The sequence below is a fragment of the Hyaena hyaena genome, unplaced genomic scaffold (genome assembly GCF_003009895.1).
Source record: "Hyaena hyaena isolate Hyena2069 unplaced genomic scaffold, ASM300989v1 scaffold_618, whole genome shotgun sequence".
Lineage (NCBI taxonomy): Eukaryota > Metazoa > Chordata > Mammalia > Carnivora > Hyaenidae > Hyaena > Hyaena hyaena.
In genome coordinates, this window is record NW_024081250.1 from 581,178 (window position 1) to 606,598 (window position 25,421).

The 25,421-nt window shown below is 38.2% G+C and overlaps 1 protein-coding gene across 1 annotated transcript in view; it reads right to left on the reverse strand.

The window, feature by feature from the left end:
* ERC2 (ELKS/RAB6-interacting/CAST family member 2) overlaps positions 1-25,421 on the reverse strand; it is a 903,427-nt gene that overhangs the window by 449,513 nt on the left and 428,493 nt on the right. Inside the window, exons 10-11 of the mRNA XM_039257435.1 lie at positions 18,226-18,419; positions 12,467-12,478 (exon numbers count right to left, since the gene is read on the reverse strand). Coding sequence (XP_039113366.1) covers positions 12,467-12,478; positions 18,226-18,419 — 206 coding nt within the window. The remainder of the gene's footprint in view (positions 1-12,466; positions 12,479-18,225; positions 18,420-25,421) is intronic.

A 25,421-nucleotide genomic window follows, 5' to 3' on the forward strand; every position in this document is an offset into this window, starting at 1 on the left:
TGAAGGCTATAACTCTCTGGAGGCTACTGCAATAGACCAAATGATGAATGGGAATAACAGCAATTAGAAAAGGAAAAGGCACTGAAAGAGATGAAATTTGGGGGATTAGACCCAGTGAGGGATGAATCAAGGTTTCTATCTTAGAAACACAGGTGGATGTTGTACCACTTTCAAGACTAACTGCCAGGTATATGAAGTAATGGGAACATGAGAGAAGGAAAGGGTGATGAGTCCAATTTTGGTTGTATTGAAAATACAAGACTGAAACCCTTCTAAAACACCATCTTGTTCCTCATTGCCTTCAAGATAAAACTTTTTTTTAAATTGTTTCACTATAGCACGCAAGAGCACCCAGGTGTGTTTGTATCCACATGTCTCTTGCTTTTGAGAAAACCTGGGTTCAAATACATAGTAATGTTGAGAAGGTTACATACAACCTCACTAAGCCTCAGTTTACTCATCTTCCCATTGCAAGTTAATACTCCCCTTATTACAGGGTTGTTGTGGAGAGTAGAAAAAACATTTCACACCAGTGTTTTCTGCATAGAGCCTGGCCCACAGAAAGTGCTTAGTGAACATCAGCAAAGTGTTCTAAGGAAGGCATTTAGAATTCTCTTTCCTCCAAATTATGTTAAAAATGTAGGGTCTTTTGGAGCGTCTGGGTGGCTCAGTCAGTTAAGCCTCTGACTTCAGCTCAGGTCATGATCTCATAGCTTGTGAGATCGAGCCCCACGTCAGGCTCTGTGTTAACAGCTCAGAGCCTGGAGCCTGCTTTAGATTCTGTGTCTCCCCCTCTCTCTGCCCCTCCCCCTTCTCAAAAATAAACATTAACATGTATATAATATGTGTGTGTATATATGTGTATGTGTGTATACATATAAACATAGGGTCTTTAGAAAGGTCTTGTGTGCTTTTAAACTTTACGGAAGTGTGCTGATTGATAAAAACAACCTACAAATAACACTTAAAATGTTGAGCAGTTGAGGAAGGTCATGTTAATAATTCTACCCCAAACATCTTCATTTTAAAGGACTGAACAAAAGTAAAGTGTCTATGAGAGATGAGAAGGCAAACCCAAAAAAGTGACAAACAACAAACAGATAAGAAATCCCACTCTCCCCAACAGCTGTAAGAACTGAGAAGCTAACACAGATCCTTTCTATCAGGCACACAGATGAAGTTATTAAAGCTTCAAAGTTTAAAAGTTTAGAATGAAACAAAAAACCCACCCAAGCTCTGCAGGAAGAAAACACTACATTTTGATGGCCTGATACCTAGCCTTGGACCTACTCATAATGATTAGAAAGAAATGATTCCACAGTATGATGACTTCCTGGACAAGGGAAATAGTGCATGGGTCTGAATTTTCAGCCTTTATTATGTGCTGCCAACCCTCCTCCATACCTCAGATAAGATCAAGGCAGATACAGACATTGTACTACAGAGAAGACCATCTCTCTATCAGGGAGTTGTATTGTTTGTGCTGTTTTTTCTTTTTCTTTTCCCTGAAAGTCAAGTCATCATTCATCACCAAAAAAAGCGGGGGGGGGGGGGGGGGGGGGGGGGGGCGCTTTCATTTCTTTTCAGCTTTTATGCTGCTGGGATTCTCTGATCACACTGTGTGGGGCCATGAAGAACTGTCCCAAGAATGATTCCTGGAAGAAGCAGAAAACCCCTCCTGGAAATACATCTTTTCTCTTGGCCGCTTCCCCAGTATTCCCCCACCAGGAACTGTCTTACGCAGGCAGGAGGATGGATGGCCTGAGGTCTTCCGCCAGTTCTGCTGTCCATGTTTCTTGAAGCCCGTCCAAAGCTAATGACTAGCCTACAAAGGCACTGTGCCTCCATGGAGGCCCACTCACCAAACCCACTCAAACTCACTCCAAAAAGAGGAATTCCACATTCCTGCTCAAGAGAGAGTGAAGACTCAGACCAACAGCTCAAAAAAAAAAAAAAAAAAAAGCTGCTAAAACTGCCAACACAAACAGCTTCTCAACTTCCATTATAAGAGGTTTTCATCAATGGTTGGAATCCTTTATGTTACATAAACAGTTTTCCACCCCAAAAGAAGCACATTAAAGAGTAGTCCCTACAGTATCGGGAGTTCTTAAGCCAAACCAATTTATCCTAGCTCAAAACTTCTCCCTGCAGAACAGAATGCAGTGCTTGATTCTGGGTTCTGGAGTCAGAACAGCTGAGTTTGAATCCTAACTCCACTAATTAACAGCTGTGTGACAATGGGCAAGTTACTTAACTTTTCTGAGCCAGGCTGTCCTCATCTCAAATGGGACCAACTCCAATACTGTCTTGGAGTTGCTATAAAGAAAATGTGTGATCAGGTCTAAAGAATATAACATCATGCATAGGGACAAGTAAGTACTCAATTAAATCTTGTTTTCTCTGCTACAATAATAGCAACAATAACAACTACAGACTGCTTGAGCAAAGTATTTGCCACAACACTTTTATTTTCCTCCTGCTATAAGAGTATATAGGTTTTGTTTATTTGTTTTCCTGCCTTGCTGGGTCTTGTTAATTTGTTAGTTTCTTCTAAAAACTAAAGGACTGATATACAAGCTGCTAATTTGTGTGTTTTATCTGTTTGCTTATTTTATTAATTATCCTTGCATATCTTAAGCCTGTTCCTCCCTCTTCACCTCTAGGGCTACCACTTTATATCAATATCATTGTTCCTTCTAGCTCCTGCCTAGCCCTCCAGCACTAAGATGCTATATTCGTTCTGGAGGATACTCTTGTCTGCTATTCCCAGACTCAAAAAGTTCAAAATCTTGAGCCAAGCACTCAAGGCTCTCCCTGTCCTGGCACACCCTTACTGCTTACTCCTTCCCCATTCCAGAGCTTAAGCTACAGAGGCCCCTATCCTCTCTTCTAAGCATTGTACTGTCTCACCTCTGTTGCCTTTGGTCATGCTCTCCACCTAATGCTATGTCTGATAAATTTCTTTCCATTTTTCTGGTCCAGTACAAACAAATACCATCACATTCATAGAATATTCCCTGTCCCCTCCATCCTCTGAATGCCCATGACATTCTTATTAAATTTGGCATACTCTGCCACAGGGAATGTCTCTTTGCCCAATTCCAGATTTTCAATCCAATCTGCCTACTAGACAGAGCTGCCTAGCTATCCCAAAGCATCTAAAACACAGGCTGTACAAAACCTTTTTGTTCTTAGCTTCTGCCATATCTCCACACCCGTTCCTACCTCCTGCAATGTCAGGCAGGGATCTCAATCATGTAAGCAGGTTTCACTAAATCCAGGGAAAGCTGAGAAATTAGGGTTCCCAAGAAGAAAAAAGAGAGAGATTCCTTCTGGGTCTCACAGAGAAGGGTATGAGAAAAACATCTTGGATCCAAAGCGACTCTAAACACAGGGCTGTTTTATTGCCCCAAATAGAGACAGCTATCTAATCTTCCACCACCCTGTTAACTTGGTTCCCTTCTTCGTAAGCTTCAATGGCTCACATTCCACCTGTACATCTTCCTGTAGCTTCTGGTTACTCATAATTTCTATCCCCTCATAATTTCAGCTCTTTATAATTCACACTATTAATTCATTCTACAAATATTTATTAAGTGTCTATCTTACAGGCACTGGGTGCATAAGACAGGTCCTTTCCAGATGGAAGTTCCACTCTAGACTAGAGGATAGATGTTGAGAAAGAATTAAGGCTGTGCTTCACGCTGTAGTGGGAAGTTACATGAATTTATAAGAGACAAACCTAACGTGGGCTAGGCTAGCTCCAGTGAAAGGCAAACAGAGGAAGTGACATTTAAACTTCACCTGACATAGAAAAAAGTAGTTATATGCATACTTCATACCTTATAGTAAGATAAGTTCTAGATGGTTCAAAGACTAAGTGCAGAAAATCAAACCATAAAAACAATCTCCATAAAAAACAGAACTGTTCTTATGATACAAAATTTGGAAGATATAACAGAAAACACTGAACATGTTTTACTACAAAAAAATAACTTTTTAAATTATATTTTCCCTGACTTGTGGAAAAATAGACTTTAATTTTCTTTTTTTTATAATAGTTTATTGTCAAGTTGGTTTCCATATAACACCCAATGCTCATCCCCACAATGAAAATAATTTTTCAAAATTTCTGTATAGCAAAAACCACCATTAACACAAAAGAAAAAAACAATTTGACAAGAGGGAGCATTTAAAACTCAAATCAGACAAATGGGTAATTTTTCTAATGTATAAAGAACTTCTAAAAATAAATTTTAAAAAGAATATGACAAATTAGAAAAATATTAAAGATACCCAATCTTCACCTGTAAAAAAAAGCAATAAAAGCAAATGAAAACTACATTTAAATGCCATTGTTCTCCTTCTATATTGACAAAAATAAAATGCATGAAAACCACACTGCATTGATAGAGTTAATGGGGAAATAGGCTCTCTTTTGTATTGAAGATAAGACTATAATGGTTTAGTCTCTATAGAAGGCTACTAGCAAAATTAGAAATGTATTGTCCTAGCAATTCCACATCTAGGAATTTATCCTACAGACATATTCATACCCATATGAAATTAAGCCTATTCAAAGTTATTAATTATAGAAGTCTATATGAGTGGGGACAAATTTGAAACAACCTAAAAGTCCTCAGGAGGAGACCGGTACAATGGAACAGTACACAAAGGTTAAAAGGAATGAAGAGCTTTTGTGTATGAATATAGAAAAATCTCAAAGACATTTTGTTTAAAAAAAAAAAAGAAAATCAAGGTACAAAACAATGTGTATTCCATTATACCACTTGCATAAATATCATTCTATAAACCCTATCAATTTGCTTCTATCTTTCTAGATGTTGCTTCTAGGAACAGTTCAAGTTACAACAAAGTGTCTGGTACAGAGCATACTTACAATTACTATTTGATGAAAAAGAGTAAGTTAATGAATATAGGAAATAAATGGATGAAAGAACACACGTGGGTACGTAGCCTCTAAATTCAATGTAAGGTCCTTTTATGCATAGATATGGAAAAGCTATATCTGAATCCTAGCTATTTTGTTCTAGAAAAGTCTAAAATACATCCTTATGTAAGACAAAGATTACTTTTAAATGAACATAAGATGAATTTTCTAGGTTTACTTACTCACATCCCTCAGGAAAAAAAAAAAAAGCATTGAGCAGGGCAAGGTTGTTTTCAACCTTAAGCCTTTCATTCTAGAAACTGAATTCTCTATAACTAGGAAAGCCAAGGAGGCTGCCTGGTCATATCACCTCCCACTTCTCTCTTGCATGAACTCCCTACTCCCACCTGCTATGCTTGTCATGAAAACCTTCATCACAACCATCACCACTTAATGAACATCTGCTGTGTGCCAGACTGTGCTCCATGCTCAGCATGCATTCTGACCACAAGCTCCTGAGGGATAAGTATAATGCACTGTCTCCATTCTAAATACCCAGGGATAGGCTTAGAGACATATGAGTGTGTGTTCAACATGCCACAGCAATGAGGATGCTATTTCTTAAGATGGAGTTTAATTTTCTACATGTAACATTCTGACAATAGACAGCAGTTTGAATAACCTGGATTACAAGTGAAATACTAATATAAAGTAGTAGCAGGACTGGGATAGATGACACACACGAAATCCAAGAGCAGTGCTTCTTTATCTGTTCAGGAATCCCTAAAAAGCCCCTGCTTTGCATGTTTAGGTGGCAGAGAGCACCCACACTCACCAGAGTGATAGGACACCTATGTGCCAATTGCCCAGTGAGTGTTTCTCACCAAGGCCCACTCATCACAGGTTATCAGAAGATTCTTCAGCTATTCATTATTATAACCAACTCATTTTCTCCACGGTAATTATCTGTGAGCAACATATCACGCTGTCCTTGGAACCATCAAACTGACATATGATTAAATAGCAGAGGGCTCTGAAGTTAAATTTAAAACCACTCTTACACTTCAACTCACACATCACATCAAGATCTGTCCAGCCATGGGAATATTCCAGTGAGCCAATACCAAAGGCCAGCAAGAGACTATTCCATTACTTCACATTCCCATCTGGGAAAGGTAATGGTTTTGTTCTCAAAACTTTCTAAAGAGATTTTCCCAAGACCTGAAGTAAAATTTTGCAAAGCAATTCTCTGCTTGAAGCTCTGCTCCTGCCACACATTAAAGTGTCTCAAGAGTTGCTTATGTTCACTGTGTGTCTTCACAATTACATGTGGGGTCTCACAAGAAATAGTGTAATTTGTCCACACATGGTGAGGATCACACACTTTTCAACTTTTTTTTTTTTTACACTTTTCAACTTTCATTGAAAAAATTATTGCAAAGCATAAATCACTGTAAACTCAGTTCTGTTTATACCAATAAGAATAATGCTTATATTAACAATGTTACCAAATAGCAAAAACCTGGGAGAGAAGGTCACTAGGCAAGCTAAAGTTAAAACATAAGTCTCACTGCTCTTGGGGAAGAAAAGAAAAAAGGCAACAAGAGATTCTTCAAGGGGAATTTCCTTCCATTCTCTGACTTGCTATATAATTTCTAGAATTAATTATTTTTCTATAAAAGTAATTCTACACAGTTCACTTTATTTTTGTAGGAGCTGTAAATTAGAAAAAAAAAAAACTTTTTCCCCATCCTCAATAAAATAGTTGCACCCAAAGAAAAATAAGCCAATTTCTGTCTTCCTATTCTATTTTTCATATTTATTTAGGTTGATATTGTAATTAATCTTCACCTGTATAGTATTCATTGAATTTAGAGTAAAATGAAAAAGAGCAGCAAATATTAAAATTGTAAGAGTTCCTTACAAAGAAACTTCCAAAACCTTTGTAGGGAATATTAACAACAAGGCATTTTGTTCAGAGAAACATTTACAGTACCCACTCATTTTTAAATAGGTCCCTCCAAAACACAGACTTTACAAAAATGTGAAATTACGCACTGTGAAAATTCCAAGTACCTTTACCCAATATGGAAGAGAGTCCCAGTCACTAGTTGGATAGGTTTCCCTACAACTTGAGCTGGTATTGTGGGTAATGAAGTGATAGAATTCACATTTCATAAGAAAAGCCATATAAAGGAAATAGATATTATTTTTCTAGAAAGTGATTTATAATAATACTGAGAAACTATTTTTTTAAAATTCCTTCCCCTTCTCAACATTTACAGAAAAGGCTAACATATCTCGAGAGATTTACTATTTGCTGATATTCATCCATATGGTAGTACCAACAGAAAGCCAGGAGTAGGGACAGAATGGGTGGGGAAGGGGGAAAAGGTTTTGAAAAACCACAAAGGAATAGTTAACCCTACCAATTTGGCATCTCTTCTTCTGGGGTCAAGACTCACCAGCCTACCTAGGACTATCCCTTGATTTTGCTGTTGTTGTCACTGTTTTAACAGGTCTGCAAATGCAAAATGGTTTTACTCACTCATCTCCAAGGAACCTCAGAAACACACTGCAGCACAAAGCATTTCAACTACAATGCAGATTGTGTGCCTACAATCTTCTTCATATTCTAGGGGATACAGATAGAGAGCCAGAGCAGCCACTCAAGCAAAAGCTAAAAAGTAAAAATAATACAGAGCATAAAGCCTTAGCTCTACAAATTGGAGCTGGCTCAGCAAAACATTAGCCATGGCAAGTCCTATCAAGGCCAGGTTGGAAAGGTGCAAGAACCAACCCCTGGCTACACCTCAAAGGTTCAAAAACATTTCCAAATATAGAACCCACTTTATGTTTGCAGGAGCTGTAAATCAGGGAAAACAACTTTTTCCATCCCCAATAAAATATTTGCACCCAAAGCAAAATCAACTGATTTCTGGCTTTCTACCAGTTCTGCTTGGGCATAAAATTTTCTGACACTTCACCAGAAATGTCAGCATTGGTATAAGGCAGCTAAAAGAGGGAAATAATTTTCTGACCTGTGGATAACCCCTTCAACCCCAACAGGAAAAGGAATTTTAAAAAACACCTGAAACCCAGTTTTTCCAGTTATTAGTATAAATGGGACAAACTATTTTTCTTAGTAGCCAAATCCTTCCTTATAGGAAGTGCTGGTCTTTGAATTCAGTGAGGGGAGGGGTCATGTCTGTTTTACTGCTATATTCCCAACATCCAGCACAGACTCAATGCAGAAGGATTTCAATGAACAGTCATGAAGAGGCAGAATTTTTAAAGAAGAAACCAGCTTAAGGAGGGGGAAGGGATGGAGGGGGAGGGAAGCATGAATCTCAGGGTGAAGAGAGAGGCTGTCTGCAAAGCAAACAGGACAGTATTTCCCCAAAGTGCTTCATGTGGTCTATTCTATGAACCCCATATTTGGGAAACCATGGATCCCACATAGTTGCATGGGTGTCTCTAATTCAGCCTTCTCAATGATTGTAATGCAATTGGAACAGAAGTGGAAAAAGATTCCATTTGTAAATCAGAAAGGACTGGCTTTTGGGGGAAAACTCCCAATTCTTTCTACCTTGTTTTAACTTGAGCAAAATATTTAACTTTTATGAGTTCCAGTTTCCTCTTCTCCAACATGAAAGAACAGACAGTTCCAACCTCATACAGTTGTTATGAGTAAATACTACATAAAAAGTTATTAATTCAGTGCTGGCATTTAGTTAATGTCCAATATTGTTACTGCTGCTGCTACTTCTACTTCTGTTATTTCTATTATGATTATTATCAATGTGCATCATGAATATAAAAATGAATGTAATATACATCATTTTTTAAATGATTTGGTCAGTTTTTCATCAGCTAATTTTTTTAAATTTATTTTGAGAGTGAGAGAAAGAGAGAGCATAAGGAGGGGAAGGGCAGAGAGGGAGAAAGAGAATCCCAAGCAGGCTCCATGCCCAGCATGGAGCCAAATGCGGAGCTTGATCTCATGACCACAAGATGACCACCTGAATCTATATCAAGAATAAGAAAGTTAACCGACCAAGCCACCGGGGCACCACTTCATTGGCTATTTTTTTTAGAAATGCCAGGCCAGTATATAATGCCAGTCCTAACACACAGTAGTTGGTCACTAGGTATTTGTGGAGAGAATGGGGTAAGAACTAATGAAGAGCAAACAGCAGGACAGCAGGGGATGCTCTAAGCAAGTTGTTTTTCATTATTTCTTTGGGCAACAGGCCTCTGAGGTCTGGGAGCAATGACTTCATCCTTTGCTAGAAGAATGAGAGATTGAGAGTGCAGTACTAAGCTCTGGGGAAACATCACAAAGAGTTTATTTTGGTAGAAGTGTTTGAAGTGACTCTGTAACAATGAGCTCACGCCTGCTGCCAGGCGCCAGCCATCAGCTGGAGCCTGCTTGCCAGGGAGATGCACACAGCCCATCACCAAAAGTACCCCCGCAGAACATGTGCAGGGAGGCTCCCAGGAGACCCACTCCAAACACAGCTCCTTCCTCTCAAAGAAGGGATACTGAGGCACAAGGAAGGAAGCAGGTGACTCAAGATCCAAAGCAAACTGGAGGCTGGGAAAGCCCGGGAAAGCCTTGAGCCTTCTGGTTTTACTTGGTTGACTTTCTGGCAAGATTTTGAAGTGAATCCCAAAGGATACTTTTTTTTCTTTTTTTGGTCAATTGCTGCATACATTTATCTAGATAATGTCATCTGTCATAAGTCACACGGTAATCTCACAAATAGTTCTAGAAATGAGCAAACTTCACATAAACTCCCCCCCAGAGTGCAATGTGGAGATCCTGTTAAATCTCTCTAGCTTCCCACTGGTTTGTGTGTAAAGAGATTCTTGACAGAAGTGGAGTTTACTGGAGTGAGAATCTGACCAGGTTTGGAAGAGGACATTTACATTTTACCAAAACAGATACTTATTATCTGTCCACCTGAATTTAAGCAGGAGAGCCTTTATAGAGTTTGAAAAGGAAATGAGGCCATTTTAAAAAGTAGTTGGAGGGGAAGATTTCCCATGGAGTCCACAGCACAGAAAAAAAGACCTAACAGTCGTTTTCAAACTTCAGATTGGGAGGTAGGGAGGTACAGGGCAGACTACCAACTTCTACTGTAAGAAAGATCACACATTAAAAATATATATGTGCTATGTGTATATACACATATATGTATGCATACACACAAATAGATGTATCTCACTTGTAAGCCATATAAAGAAAGATCCCCCGGGGCCAGAGATCGTATATTTAATTCAACTGTTACATTTCATTTTTTTCCCTTAACTATTTTTTCCTTTTACAAGTTTTTATTAAACTCCATTTAGTTAACATACAGTGTAATATTAGTTTCAGGTGCAGAATTTGGTGATTCACACTTACAAAACCCAGTGCTCATCACAAGTGCCCTCCTTAATACCTATCCCCCATTTAACCCATCTCCCCACCCACTTCCCCTCCAGAATGTTACATTTCATTTTACTTTAACTGGTAAACTTGGAAGTGGCTGGGAGGGAAAAAAAAAAAAAAGCATAGTTAACTCTGGAAACTTGTCAAAGCTCAAGGAAACTTCCAAGACCTATAGACATTTTTGTTTCCAGGAAAGCAGAGCTGCCCAATTCCTCTTACACTAAAAATATAACAAGAGACTGTTTACAATGATTGTACATTTTCTCCGGTGTGGTCATATGGGGTAAGAGGCTAAACGATACTGAAATCATCTGAATCTTTATTTGACCATATAATTCAAACAACCAGATCTGGCCTGAACATTTTACCAAAACCAATCAACACACCGAGCCCTCTGGAGAGAGACCCCTCGTCACCCATGGCCTCTCCCAGCCCTAATCTTGCATCTTGTCTTTTAAGAGTCAGCATTCATGTTCATTCACCATGAAATATGAAAAAACCAAATAGTACACAATACAGTTCCTGACATATAAGACATAGCAGAATGCCTGTGGACAACATCTGAAGGCCCCAGCAGGGAACATGAGGTATGAGAGACAAAGGGGTCCCTGGTCTCAAGGACTTAAATATCAACAGGCACAGAACAGGAGCAGCAGAGGGAAGGCAAAAGGAGAAAGAAAACAAAAAATACAGGCAAGGAGAAAGGCTAAAAGCTTCATTAAATGAGTGGATCCAAAACTTGTAGGAAAAGTTTGGATGCCATGTGGACAAGCTCCTCCTTTCCAACTTTCATTATAATGTCTGTTTCTGCATACAGAGGCACCAGAAAGTGAATTAACTGCCATTAGGTTTTGGATGAGAGCAGTTCTGGAGGACCACGCTTTTAACCTCTATTTGAATCTCTGGTGAACTCATGAGAATGGGCTTTGTTCAGTGTGATGAAGTTCAAGGCAGTTCCTGTGGGACACCCAGTATGGTATGTGGGAATAGCAGAGATGTGGTTTCATTTTCAAGGACTATGAGCCACAGGGACTGGGAGCAGACAGTGGGACAAAACTGGTGTGTGGACAGGAGGCCTCATTTTGAAATCACTTTCTGTTAGCAGAAATGTACAGGTCTGGTGGCTTAGGTGATGAGCAGTGGGCAGAATAAAGTAGTGCAGACACTGAACAAAGAGAAGAAAATAGTATTGCTTGTCTCTCAAAAGAACAACTACATCGGCTATCAATTTGAGTCTTTTTTTTTTTTTTCCCAAGTCTTGGTATCCCAAAACGTACAATGAGTACCTTTTGGTAAATTCATTGATTGAAGAAATCACTAGATGTTACTGCGTATTATTGTAAAGAGAAGTTTTGCTTGACTTAAAGGAGAACAAATTACTAACTTGGACCCCTATCTTAGAGGAATCAAATCTGGGATGCATTTCTAAAACAAAATGTTCATTTTGCTTCTCAATATCAGGGTGTACATAGTCAACACGGAATCAAGTTTTACATTTGGTTCCATATGTTGTGCCTTAGGTAATTAAAGTATGTCTTATGGCTAATAAAAATGAAGTTAAAAAGTAAAAAACCAAAACAATGACAGGAAATAACATGTGTGTACAATATGTTACCAACACACTGATAATTTTCAAAAGTTACTTTTAAAAAAAGTATCGTAAATCTTTCAAAACACAGTGATTTATTAAGCAAATGTCTGAGTGGTTTGCACTATTAAATTTAGCTTTTGAGTTGCTGCGTCACAGGCAAATCTTTTGTTCTCCTGGGTTAAATTTAGCATCCTGCATTTTGTTTTTTCCACTGCAACATGTTTTATCATCATGCAATCAATTTTCTGAGCTGCTCAGGAGAAATGGACTAGGGAGTTTTCACTCTGATTCCTCTCACTGATTGTATAATCCAGGAATCAAATGTATCAAATAATCCAACAGTGATTATTTCCATCTCCTTCTTTGCCCTTTCCCACCTATACAGGCTTTCTCATAAAAGTAAACCATCCCTAGGCATGGGATGAAATGGGGGGAAAATGTGGTGGCCAGAGGAAAACCAATTCAGAAACATGTTTGTTAAACAAGTGCAAGCAATAAATTGAGCTTGGGGGGAAAGGCAGTTAGAAGAAAAACTGAAAGTACTGACCTGAGAGTCAAGCTGATTGGAGCAAGGGTGAAAGCAGCAATTTGGAGGATAAGCAGAAAGGAAAAGGGATAGCAAAAGAGAATAAAAGGAAGGAAATGCATTAGTTTTAAACATACAGCCAACAGATGTTATATTAGCAGGTTTTATAACCAAATGAAGGACAGTAAAGCAACTTTTATCTGATATTACCTCAAAAAGCTCTGGGCATACACTGTAAGCTGTTCAATTAAATATTATACATACAAAACCAGTATCTGCTCTTATACACATAATCACTGTAAGCACTGGTGTGAACCAGAGGTGTGCTCCAGCAACCTAGGAGCTGGAATTTGCCCTTTTATGGTGGTTTATTCATTGGGAAAGTTCCTATCTCTGTGAATATAAAATTTTACTATTTAATAAACTGACATGGAAGTCACTAAGGTATTAGAACTGGTGGTGAGCACTGATGTCAGAAAGATTTTATTTGAACCAGTAACCATAACAAGATATTCTTCCTTCCTCCTTGAAATCAAAAGGGGTTGAACAATTCAGCTTTCTGTTCCAAGATTTCCATTTTCGAGGCTCACAGAGCATTGCGCCTATAGCAATGATCAAAGACACTGTGAGCAGGGCTTCAGGTGAGGTGCTGCCCTCCTATCAGCCTCCCAAAAAAGGACAGAGCAACTTCCAAAGCTGAGAGTAATTTTTTCAGTGATGAAAATATCCAGATGCTTGATAATTTATTTGTACAAAAATATTTAACATGCCCTTCTAATAAGTCAAAACAATAAAGTCCCAGATCCAAGCAAAAATTAAAAGGAAAAAAGTCATGATCTTCAGGCTACCACAGGAGCATACAGTGGACATTCATTTTGTTAACCTATATAATGCTCTTTGTAAAAAACAAAGTGGATGAGAAAATATGTTACCAGCTATCTATCAATGGGACCCCAACCATTCCATACTATTAAGTAATTTTAAGCATTTCACAGAGAAAGGAAAAACAAAACAAATCATCAGGAGAAGGCTTAAATAAGAACATTTCAAATGAAAACAATGTTGACCATAATGATAAAATTCAAAGAGAAACTTCAAGATTAAACATATGGTGAAAGCACTGATTCAACAATCCTTCATATCTGAAATCCCTTTGCAGAGTGTTTCATGATCATGAACACACAACTGATCAAAAATAAGTTAGATCAGGCCATGATCATTGTGAGGATTCTGGCCCCAGCTGTTCCTTCTAATTCTTCTTGATCAGAGAGGTATATCAAACTGTGATCCATGGCCAAACTTTAGAGAATCCTAAATTGAAACAGTAAGCAAACATTTAAGATTAGTTGCCTTTTCCAAGGGTTCTTAGTTTTCATCAAATTCCCAAAGGCATCCATAATATCCTAGGGATAGGATATTCCCCAAAGGGTTTCTAGGGATGGTCCAAACCATCTACCACTTGTTTCATTGAAATGTCTTCAAACACTTTAATAAAAATAGAAATTTCTCAGAGAGAAGAGTTTATATCAAAACAAACAGAACCGGTATCAAGTTTCTTCAACATATCATGAGACTTCTATTACACAGTATCATAATGTTTTTAAGTAAAGCTTCAATTTACATTTTGTAAAAGGTGTTATGAAAGGCATCAAAGAAATTATGTCAGCATAAGTTTTGAACAAATTCAGGAGGAAAAATCTTTGTCTGTTTCTCAACCTTAGTTAAGGTGCTTTTAGGCATCTAAAATGATTTCTCAAAAGTTTGAATGTCTGATGACATTAGTCCTTGATCTAGACAGTTAAGTGTTACCTGTTTACTATTTTCTATTTCAGTGTTATTAAGTCTTAGGAATAGAACGCTGAAGGACCCACTCTCCTCTCCCCAGTGGGAGGGATGAGACTGAGGACTTGATTTGGGCATTCCCTGTCCTCTAGACACATACCAACAACCTCCCTAACATAGTTAAGATAATTACATGAAAGGTTACCTGATCAATTCCTTCCCATGGGTGAGATGCCAGAAATCCAGTAGCAGCTGGCCTTGTTTGACAAGAGCTCTGTTAAACTCTCTCTTTTCCCTAAGGCAGAATTAATTCTGAAACTCTAAATTAAACTCAGAGCCCTTGATGGCCATTGACACATAAAGACCACATATTTCACTCCCTCTAATGTTTAATTGTCTTTTTGATCATATAGCATGCATGGTATCTAGCAGTGGTGATCACATAAAGACTTCAACCTGATTTGGACCAACCCTCAGGAGTATGCTCCTTCACCCACCTGTGTCTAAGTCCCCCAGAGTCATCCGCGTCCAAGGCAGAAGCTCCCTGCTGAGCCATCAGCATTAAGTACAAGCGTTTATAAGAAAAACTGCACATGGGGATCACACTGCAGTAATATGCATTTTAAAAAGCAAAATCTTTAATGGCTGATGAAAAACATCATTCATGTGGAATTTAAGAGGTAAACGCACCCATGTAAGGGCCAGGCATATGCTATTTGGAATATATACATTGCAGAGAAAATAAAAAATGGTAAGATTAACAGAGTAGAAAGCAAACAAGAAATGCCCTCTGAGAGAGAAGTAGGCCAGTGTCAGTGTCATTTGAGTTATGTTATTCCTAACCCTGAACCTTTTGTTGCACATGACTGAAGTTCTGGAATATTTTAACACTCCCTGCTTTTAAAAAGAAGTCTTTTCACTCTGGTAGGTCACATTACAGACCAGAGACCACAAATTTATATCAAGTTCAATTTTTTGGTTTCCAAAATCACAAACTTAATTGCAAACACTCCTCCATGCCTCCAAAATGGAGATATATGTCACATTGCTAAGAAATCTTTAGTTCCCAACATTATGAGGTAGGAATTTTGTAGTTTAAGCCAGAAACTGGAGATACTTCCCAATTTCAAAAGGGCTGCCTGACAAACGAGGAAGATGTTTTGGTTAGAATACACATGTAACCCAGCAGATAATGCTTCAGAAAGGCAGGCCAAGACTGAGCTGTCCTTTTCCCAAGAAAACTTTCCCTCTTGCTCTCTACCCCCACCTCCTTCGGGGCCTGGGTTGGGGCTGGAGCTCAGAAATTTCCCAGACTATGTTATGCTGTTGGACCCAAGACACAGGCAGGCAGAGAAGTGGGACAGACTCAAGTCCCACCACACGTTTAATGAATTACAGTGCTTGGGAGGCATCAGCTTTAAGGAAAGGCAAAGGCAGAGATAAAGAAAAAGTGTGGAAAGTACATAAAGATAAATGCCTGTAAAATCACTGCTGTTTTAATGCATTCCATATTGAGGATATAAAAATGTGAATATTCTTCATGATTTAATGGCACTAGTGTCTAGCTAAGACCTGTTTGTCCAACTAAGAATATCTATTTTTATGCAAATATTTATAGTTGCTGATCCTGATTTTTCAGTTTCAGTTCTAGGGAGCTGGGTTAGTACAAAAAAAATGCCTTCAAAATGTGGGGCACATCACTTTCTCTCATGAAAACTAATAAAGATGAGACAGATCTCCTGTGGCCCAGCAGCGATGCCTCTCTCCCAGTTATCGACTGTTTAGTGCTACTGGACTCACTTCTTGTTTTTGGCTCACTGTGAGATTGGATTGTTCTCAGTCACTCACCTGTTAGACCTGGGTTCAAATTCCAAATTTCATTCTTATAAACTCTGAAATATTTAGAAAGTTACTTAATCTGTTTAAGTCATAGTTTTCTCATCTATGAAATGAAGATAATGATACTTTCTGTATTGAGGGTAAGATTAAATGGTATACAGTATTATAGGCCAAGTGCCTAGCAGAGTGCCTGATATACACTGTGAGCATAAAATATAATTTATTATTATTATTACTATTATTAATATTACGCAGGACATAGATAATATTAGGTTCTTCAAAGACTCACAGCTTCTCAGAACAGTAAGACTAGGAGTCAGGAAACACACATTACAGTTTTGCCTGTTTCTGACCACAGGACAAATCTCCAGAAGGTAATTCAACCTTACAGGGTCTCAGATTTCTCACCAATAAAAGAGATGAGATAACTTCCCTGTGATCTCACATTAGCTTTTTAAGGAAAATTTTGATCCTAATATATAATTCCAAAGTAGCCATGTAGATACATCTAAAATTAACAGTGATGGGGCGCCTGGGTGGCTCAGTCAGTTGAGCATCCAACTGGCCATGATCCTGCAGCTCATGAGTTCGAGCCCCACGTCGGGCTCTGGGCTGACAGGTCAGAGACTGGAGCCTGCTTTGGATTCTGTGTCTCCCTCTCTCCCTGCCCCTCCTCTGCACTCTCTCTCTCTCTCTCTTGCTCTCTCTCTCAAAAATAAACATTCAAAAAATTAATAATTAAATTAACAGTGTTTTTAAGAACCAATACGCTGGCAGAACATTCCCACATCTTAAAATTAAAATTAAGCCCTTACAGATTTTAATTTGTACACATATCTCAGGAAAAGAAATTCTTGATTTAACAGTTAAAATTGGTCACACTGTATAAGAATCTGATTATCCTCAAACTAATACTATGATTTTTAAGTGAATACTAATTGATTTGGAATTTTAATACATTAAATTCTGTGTTTGAAATTTTTGAAAATATGAGAATTAATCTATCCATTTAATACATGGCCACTTAATATTGAGAATTTGTTTTAACACTTATTCATAATAATAGAAGGGTGGCACCAGGACTTGGCACCTGAAAAGTATGATATATTTTAAGAGGTTATCAGAGAGTCATTTCTAGCAAGATTTAAGATGACACGAAGCAGAGGCAAAATTTGAACCCAGGTCTTTTTGTCAGTGTAGCCTGTGAGCTTTCCACAAGGCCATAGGGAGCTATTCTGCACATGTCTTGACATCCTTTCGGGCCTCACAAGTGTCTTGATCAGAGCTGGCAAACATTCACTGATTTATTTAAAATTTGTTGATCTCTTCCATATGGACTGAATCTAGGAAAGACAAATTCTGTCTTATTGCTGAACCAGTAAGAAATCCTCAGAGGTAAAGGAGTTATGTAAGATTATTCAGAAATTCTTTCCTTATATGAAATATAGGAAAAAGCATTGATATAAAGCTTATTTTCAGAGTCTGTCCTATACATAAATACAATATGGATATGAGTTATCTGAAAATCCAAATGCTCTGGAACCCTGATATAACTGTCTTTGTTTTTAGACAGAATTTGCTATCAGGTAGGCCTAACTTAGATGGTATTCAAACATATTTATTTAACAAATGATATAAGGTCCTCTTACAAGATACATCCCAAGATGATTTACTGTGGTGTGCCAAAAGACATCCAAAGGATATGAGCTCTTTTCCCTTTTTTCCTATCTTGAATGAATTCCCAAATATATTCTTTTATATTCTTTGCTCAAAACAAACCTAAACCACAAATGCTTGTCTTTCATGGGGAAATCAACCACAAAAACAACTACTCCTACTAAGGTTTCAAGTAGTCATAGCCTCAATTTCTCACACACTTTGCAGGCACAAATGCTAAATCAGAGACATCACTCAAGAAACTTTGCCATTTCTTTCTTAAACACTTAAGAAGTACATAAGCCCTCAAAAGATAAGCTAGGTGCCTTCTTTAGTATCCTACAGAAACACAACATCATCCCTAACAGGACCCATTCCTCCTCCATAACTTGTTTCCAACTTGAAATAGGAATGCACATTCCAAAGCCACCACCAACTGCAATGGGCAACTAAGCCCATATTCACTCAGTGCTGACAATTCACAGCATGACTGCAGAATTTACCTCTCAAGTTCTGCAATCTTCTTGTCCTTGTCATTCTTTTCATTCTCCACCTCCTTGAGGATCTCCAGCAACCGGTCGACTTCCGCTTGGGCCTTGCCACACTCATCACGGTAGTAAGATGCCTCTTTATCAAGTTGTTTTATCCGGTCTGCAAACTCGGGGTTTATCCTGGAGTCATCTTCAATATTATGAGCCTTCAACATTATATTTTTAAAGAATGTAGTTAAGACAACAATTTAGAATAACAGTGCAGTCACCAATGGCCCAGAAATTATCTTTGAAGAAAAAATAATAACCGTCAAGAATTTTGGGTATACTGTCAGTTAAAAGGCAAAATGGAGAATCCCACATTTCACCTGCCTTGGAACAATGCTGATTTTAAATTACATTACAGTTTCACAGGGGAGTTTCTTCTATTGTTAATATTTTGTTGCATTACATGTTACTGCTTTGGGGGTTATTTTCCTCACCAAGAAATGGGGGATGGTTGGGGGTAGAGACTGTGACATCTTTATTCCTGATGCTTTGGCAAGCAGAACAAAGACAATTCAACCTCTCACAGTTAAGGTGGTGATTCGTACCAATAACTTCCTTTTCCAGTAGGGAAAGTGAGATAAAACAATATTAAATTATTTTTCCAAGAACAGCAAGGGTATATGTAAAGCCAGGTAACATAGAAGAGACTGGTTGACTGATCACTGAACACTTCGTCCCACTGAGAAATTTCAGCAGAAGATGTAGGTTGAAAGACTTGCAAGACTTGCAAGTGAGGAAGGGATTTCTAGCTAACAGTCATACCCATAAATTCTTGTTTTCTTGATTAAATTTAACCTGAACCAGGAGGAGGATGAGCTAATTCATGAACAAGCACACAGACAAGAATCTGCAAACACATGCATGGGTGGGGTGGCAGCTTCACACACAAGAACATACACAGGCAACAACACAGCAACGACACTGCAGAATAATTTGCAGCCAAAGTATTTGTGGTTTTGTGTGTCTGAAAGTGTGTTATGGCTTTTTTTTTTCCCAAAATAAACTTTTGGCTGAAATATTCTCAGACAGATGGAAAGAACACTGCACTGCAATGTTTTGCCTACCCCTTGTTTCCCATTATTCCTAATTGACTTCTTCAAAGAGTAGGCAGGGAAAAAACAAGTAGTTTAACAACAGTGCACATTCAACAGAGAAAGTTCCGAGAAGTCATATATGTATGTATCTCCAAAATCCATGTGTGAAATAATACAATGTTAACAATTTATTAGGACATAAGTTGTTCTGCTGTCTTGCTATGTAGAACAGATGTTCATTGTGTTTTTATAATTTTTTTTTTTTAATTTCAGGGAAAAAAACAAGGCAAGCAAGCTACAGCTACTGTAGGGTTAAATGAATCATGCATGGTTAGAAAAATTAATACTAATACTACTATTACAAGGTTGACAGTTTTTTGCAATGATTTAGTTTTAGAAAATTAAAAAAATTAGTATAAAAAGAAATTTCTTATTTATGACAAAATCGTTTTTAGAATAATATTCTTGCATGTAACATATTATTTAAGCATGAGGATAGGAGAAAAATAATTTGTTTTCGTGTTCTTTAATCTAAGATTTACTTATTCAACACATAAACTAAAGTATGCAAAAGAACTTGGAAAAATTTATCACTTCAACATACTACTATCAGGTACTGGTTTATTATTCCCTTTTACCAACATTTCTCATAAAATGTTTATTTTTGCTTACTTAGTATTTGCAGTAGATTTCATTCTAATAGATTAGTAAGCTTTTTCAGTATAATTTAAATAATCTGAAAGAGAATCCTGAGCTAATATGCCTTTAGAAGTTTATTCATCTAACAATTTTATTTTAAATTGTAGTAAAGAATATTTAAGTTTGTTAATCTCCACTTCTAAAATGCTGAGTACACACCCTATTTTAAAAGAAAATAACTACTCCATATACCTACTTCTATTTGTGATAACAATCAACTCATTGCTCTTGTATCAGAAAAGCACTTAAAACATACAGTTTTAAAAACTGCTAAGAAGCAGAGGAGGCAAGATGGCAGAGAAGTAGGGAGCTCCGTGCATTTTGCTCACCCCCATCTCTCAAACAGAGAAGGCCTGCAGCCATAGGACAGGAGTTTGGGAAGAAAAGAGACAGAGTGCACTGGGATGGCAACCTTATAAGTGCATGAGTGCGAACTGGGGAAGATAAAAATGGGCAGAGACCCGGGGACATGAAAGGAGGGGAGGGAGCCCCCTTCATGGGGAGCCGTAGTGAGTTGAGGGGAAAAGAAAGATCAGCTGAAACTACTCACAGAACTGTCCCTGGAGAAGAGGAAAACCTCGGCTTGGGACAGAGAGTGCTCTTAGTTCTAACTGGGGTGCTGATTTTGAACTGGGTGCCCCAGTCCCAGGCGGCTCAGGAGAAACTGCTCCATTGCTCTTCTGGCTGGACCTCCAACCGGAAGCGGTGGGCAGGAAATGGCGCTGCTACTCTCCCTGCTCAATCCCAGCAGCAGGGAAGCAGCCTACCTAAGCTCCGCAGCTAATCTCCCAACTTGATCCCCAGCAGTGGCGGGGAAGCAGCTGACCTGCTGGACTGTGTTTGGGTGGATTCAATAAAACACGCGGACTGGGACCTGAAAACAAGACGGGACTTCAGATACAGAACACGGCCCACCTTGGCTGCACCTGCAGCACAGAGAGATCGAACCCAAGGGAGCGATTTGCGGTGCTTGGTTCCAGAGGGGACTGGGGCACCGTCATTTTCCTCCCCACAACCACCAAGGTGGGACCACAGTGGAGGCTAAGACCTGCCTACACCAAACCACACCCATTCCGGCTAGAGAGCTACTTTTTTTTTTTACCCAGAGCCCAGGGCAAGACCAACATGGATGCACTGCCATGATTAATTCTAGGTCAATTCTTTCTATTCAGATATATTTTCCCCTTCTCTCATTCATATCCCTCCCCTCTGCTGGACTGGGCACTCTGGTCATTGGTTTGCTTAAACAGCCACATTTAATCCATTCTCTAGATATATATTCTATACCTCCACCACCACCTTTCTATCTCTCTCTCTCTGGAGTAATCAGACTATATAGTTTCTCAGAGTAACGTTATCTTCGTTTCTTTCTCCTTGCCTCCTACCATATTCTCCTCTTTGTCTTTCTGAATCAAGCCTCTTAGTCTCTCTGCCTGGTCATTGTCCAATTTCACTTTCTCCCCACCCTGACATTTCTCTCTGTGAATATGCTCTTCCATTAGCACTGCATCCACCCTGCTCTCTATTTGTAGCTGGGAATTCTGGTTTTATGCTTTTAGACTATCCTTTGTCTTTTGGGGTTTTTTTGCTTTTTTCTTCTCTTTCCTTTTCTCCTCCTTTTTCTTATTTTCTTTTTCTTTTTCCCTTTCAGTTTGCTTGTTTCTTGGATTTGTCTGTGCATTTGCGTGCCTTTGTTCCCTGTGTGTTTGTCTGTTTTGTTTTTTTTTCCAGGACTACCTCAAGAAACAAGCCAAAGTACACATGGTGGAGAGTCCCAAATACCACTATAAGTAGGAAAATATAATAACCAAAGTCTCAACAAGAGACACCATTCAAAGAACACTTCCTGAACAGACAGGTGCTAGACAGTCAATGAGCCTTCTTTAATATAGCAGAACTGGCAGATGCAGAGCACATAACAAGCTTTTAAAACTAAGAAGAGACAGAAAGCTAGCCAGAATGACGAGACAAAAGAACTCTAGTCTAAAGAAATTCCAGAAAGAAATGACAGCTAAAGAGCTGCTTAAAACAGATATAAGCAACATAACTGAACAAGAATTTAGAACAATAGTCATAAAATTCATCGCTGGGCTTGAAAAAAAGCATGGAAGACATCATAGAAGCTATTGCTACAAAGACTGTGGGGCTTAAAAATAGTTGTGATGAATTAAAAGATGCTATAAATGAGGCACATAATAAAATGGAGGCATCCAATGCATGGATTGAAGAGGCAGAGAGGAGAATAGATGAATTAGAAGACACAATTATAGAAAAAGAGGAAGCCAAGAAAAAGAGAGACAAACTAATCCAGGAGCATGAAAGAAGAGTTCAAGAACTGAGTGATACAATCAAACGGAACAATATCCGTATCATAGGAATCCCAGAAGAGGAAGAGACGGGGAAATTATAGCTGAGAATTTCCCTAATCTGTAGAAGGAAACAGACATTGAAATCCAAGAGGCACAGGGAACTCCCCTCAGATGTAATTTGAATTGATCTTCTGCACGACATATCATAGTGAAACTGGCAAAATATAAGGATAAAGAGAGAATTCTGAAAGCATCTATGAATAAAAGGGCCCTAACATACAAAGGGAGACCTATCAGAGTAGTTACAGCTGTATCTACTAAAACTTGGCAGGCCAGAAAGGAATGGCAGGAAATCTACAATGTGATGAACAGAAAAAAATATGCAGCCTATAATCCTCTATCCAGCAAGCCTGTCATTCAGAATAGAAGGAGAGATAAAAGTGTTCCCAAATAACAAAAATGGAAAGATTTCATCACTGCTAAAGCAGCCCTACAAGAATTTCAAAGGGGGACTCTGTGAGGGAAATGTTGCAAGGAACACAAGGTACCAGAGGCACCACCACAAGCATGAATCCTACAAAGAACACAATGACTCTAAACCCATAAATTTCGATAATAAAACTGACAAATGGACTAAATGCTCCAATGAAAAGACATAGGGTAGCAGAATGGATAAAAAAAAACAAACTCCATCTATTTGCTGTCTACAAGAGACTCATTGTAGACCCGAGGACACCTTCATATTGAAAGTAAGGGGATGCAGAAATATCTCTCATGCTACTGGAAGTCAAAAGAAAGCTGGAGTAGCCATACTCATATCAGACAAATGGGCCTTTAAAGTAAAGGCAGTAACAAGGGATGAAGAAGGGCATTATATAATAATTACAGGGTCTATCTATCAGGAAGAGATAACAATTACAAATGTCTATGCACCAAATAAGGCTGCACCCAAATACATAAAACAATTAATCACAAACAGAAAACAATCTTATGGATAAGAATGTGCTAATAGCAGGGGACTTTAATACTCTACTTACAGCAATGGATAGATAAACTAGACAGAAAATCACTAAAGACACAATGGACTTGAATGATACACTGGACCAGATGGATTTGAGAGATATATTTAGAACTCTAAATATCTTGGCACATTATGCAAGATAGATCACTTACTAGGTCATAAAGCAGCCCTCAAAAAATATAAAAGAATCCAGATCATACCATGCACACTTTCAGATCATAATGCTATGAAACTTGAAATCAATCACAGGAAAAAAACTGGAAAACCTCCAAAAACATGGAAGTTAAAGAACACCCTACTAAAGGACAAATGGGCCAATCAGGCAATTAGAGAAGAAATTTAAAAATATATGGGAACAAATGAAAATGAAAATACAATTATCCAAACTTTTTGGGATGCGACAAAGGTAGTCCTAAAAGGAAACTATATTGCACTCCAGACATATTTCAAGAAACTAGAAAAAACACAAATACAAAACCTAACAGCAAACTTAAAGGAACTAGAAGGAGAGCAACAAAAGTACCCCAACCCAGCAGAAGAAGAGAAATAAAAATCAGGGCAGAAATAAATAATACACAATCCAAAAAAAAAAAAAAAAAGTTGAACATATCAATGAAACCAAGAGTTGTTTTTATTGAAAAAATAAACAAAATTGACAAACCACTAGCCAGGCTTCTCAAAAAGAAAAGAGAGAGCACCCAAATAGACAAAATCATGAATGAAAATGGATTTATTACAACCAATCCCTCAGAAATACAAACAATCATCAGGGAGTACTATGAAAACTATATGCCAACAAACTGGACAATTTAGAAGAAATGGACAAATTCCAAACATATACATACTACCAAAATTCACACGGGAAGAGAGAAAATCTAAACAGACCCATAATGAGTGAAGAAATTGAATCAGTTATCAAAAATCTCCCAACAAATAAGAGCCCTGGACCTGATGGTTTCCCTGGGGAATTCTACCAGACATTTAAATCAGAGTTAATACTCATTCTCAAGCTATCCCAAAAAATAGAAATAGAAGGAAAACCTCTGGACTCATTCTACGAAGCCAGCATCACTTTGATTCCTAAGCCAGACAGAGGCCGAGCAAAAAAAGAGAACTACAGGCCAATATTCTTGATGAATACGGATGCAAAAATCCCCAACAACATACTTGCAAATCGAATTCAACAGCACATAAAAAGAATTATCCACCATGATCAAGTGACATTCATTCTGGGTTACACGGCTGGTTCAATATTCGCAAATCTATCAGTGTGATACATCACATTAACAAAATAAAAGATAAAAACCATATGATCCTGTTGATAGACGCAGAAAAAGCATTTCACAAAATACTTCTTAATAAAGACCCTTGAGAAGTTCTGGATAGAAGGAACTTACTTAAACATCATAAAAGCCATTTATGAGAGGCCCTCAGCGAACATCATCCTCAATGGGGAAAAAGTGAGAGCTTTCCACCTGAGATCAGGAACACGACAGGGATGTCCACTCTCACCACTGTTGTTTAACATAGTGCTGGAAGTCCTAGCATCAGCAATCAGACAAGAGAAGGAAACAAAAGGCATCCCAATTGGCAAAAAAGAAGTCAAACTTTCACTTTTCCCAGATGACATGATACTCTACATAGAAAACCCAACAGACTCCACCAGAAGCCTACTAGAACTGATCTATGAATTCAGCAAAGTTGCAGGGTACAAATTCAACGTAGAGAAATCGGTTGCATTTTATACACCAATAATGAAGCAACAGAAAGAGAAATCCAGAAACTGATCCCATTCACAATTGCACAAAAATCATAAAATACCAAGGAATAAGCCTAACCAAAGATATGAGATCTGTATGATAAAAACTATAGAAAACTTATGAAGAAAATTGAAGTAGACACAAAGAAATGGCAAAACATTCCATGATCATGGATTGGAAGAATACTGTTAAAATGTCATTACTACCCAAAGCAATCTACACATTCAATGCAATCCCAATCAAAATTGCACCAGCATTCTTCTCAAACCTAGAACAAACTATCCTAATATTTGTATAGAACCACAAAAGACACCGGATAGCCAAAGTAATACTGAAG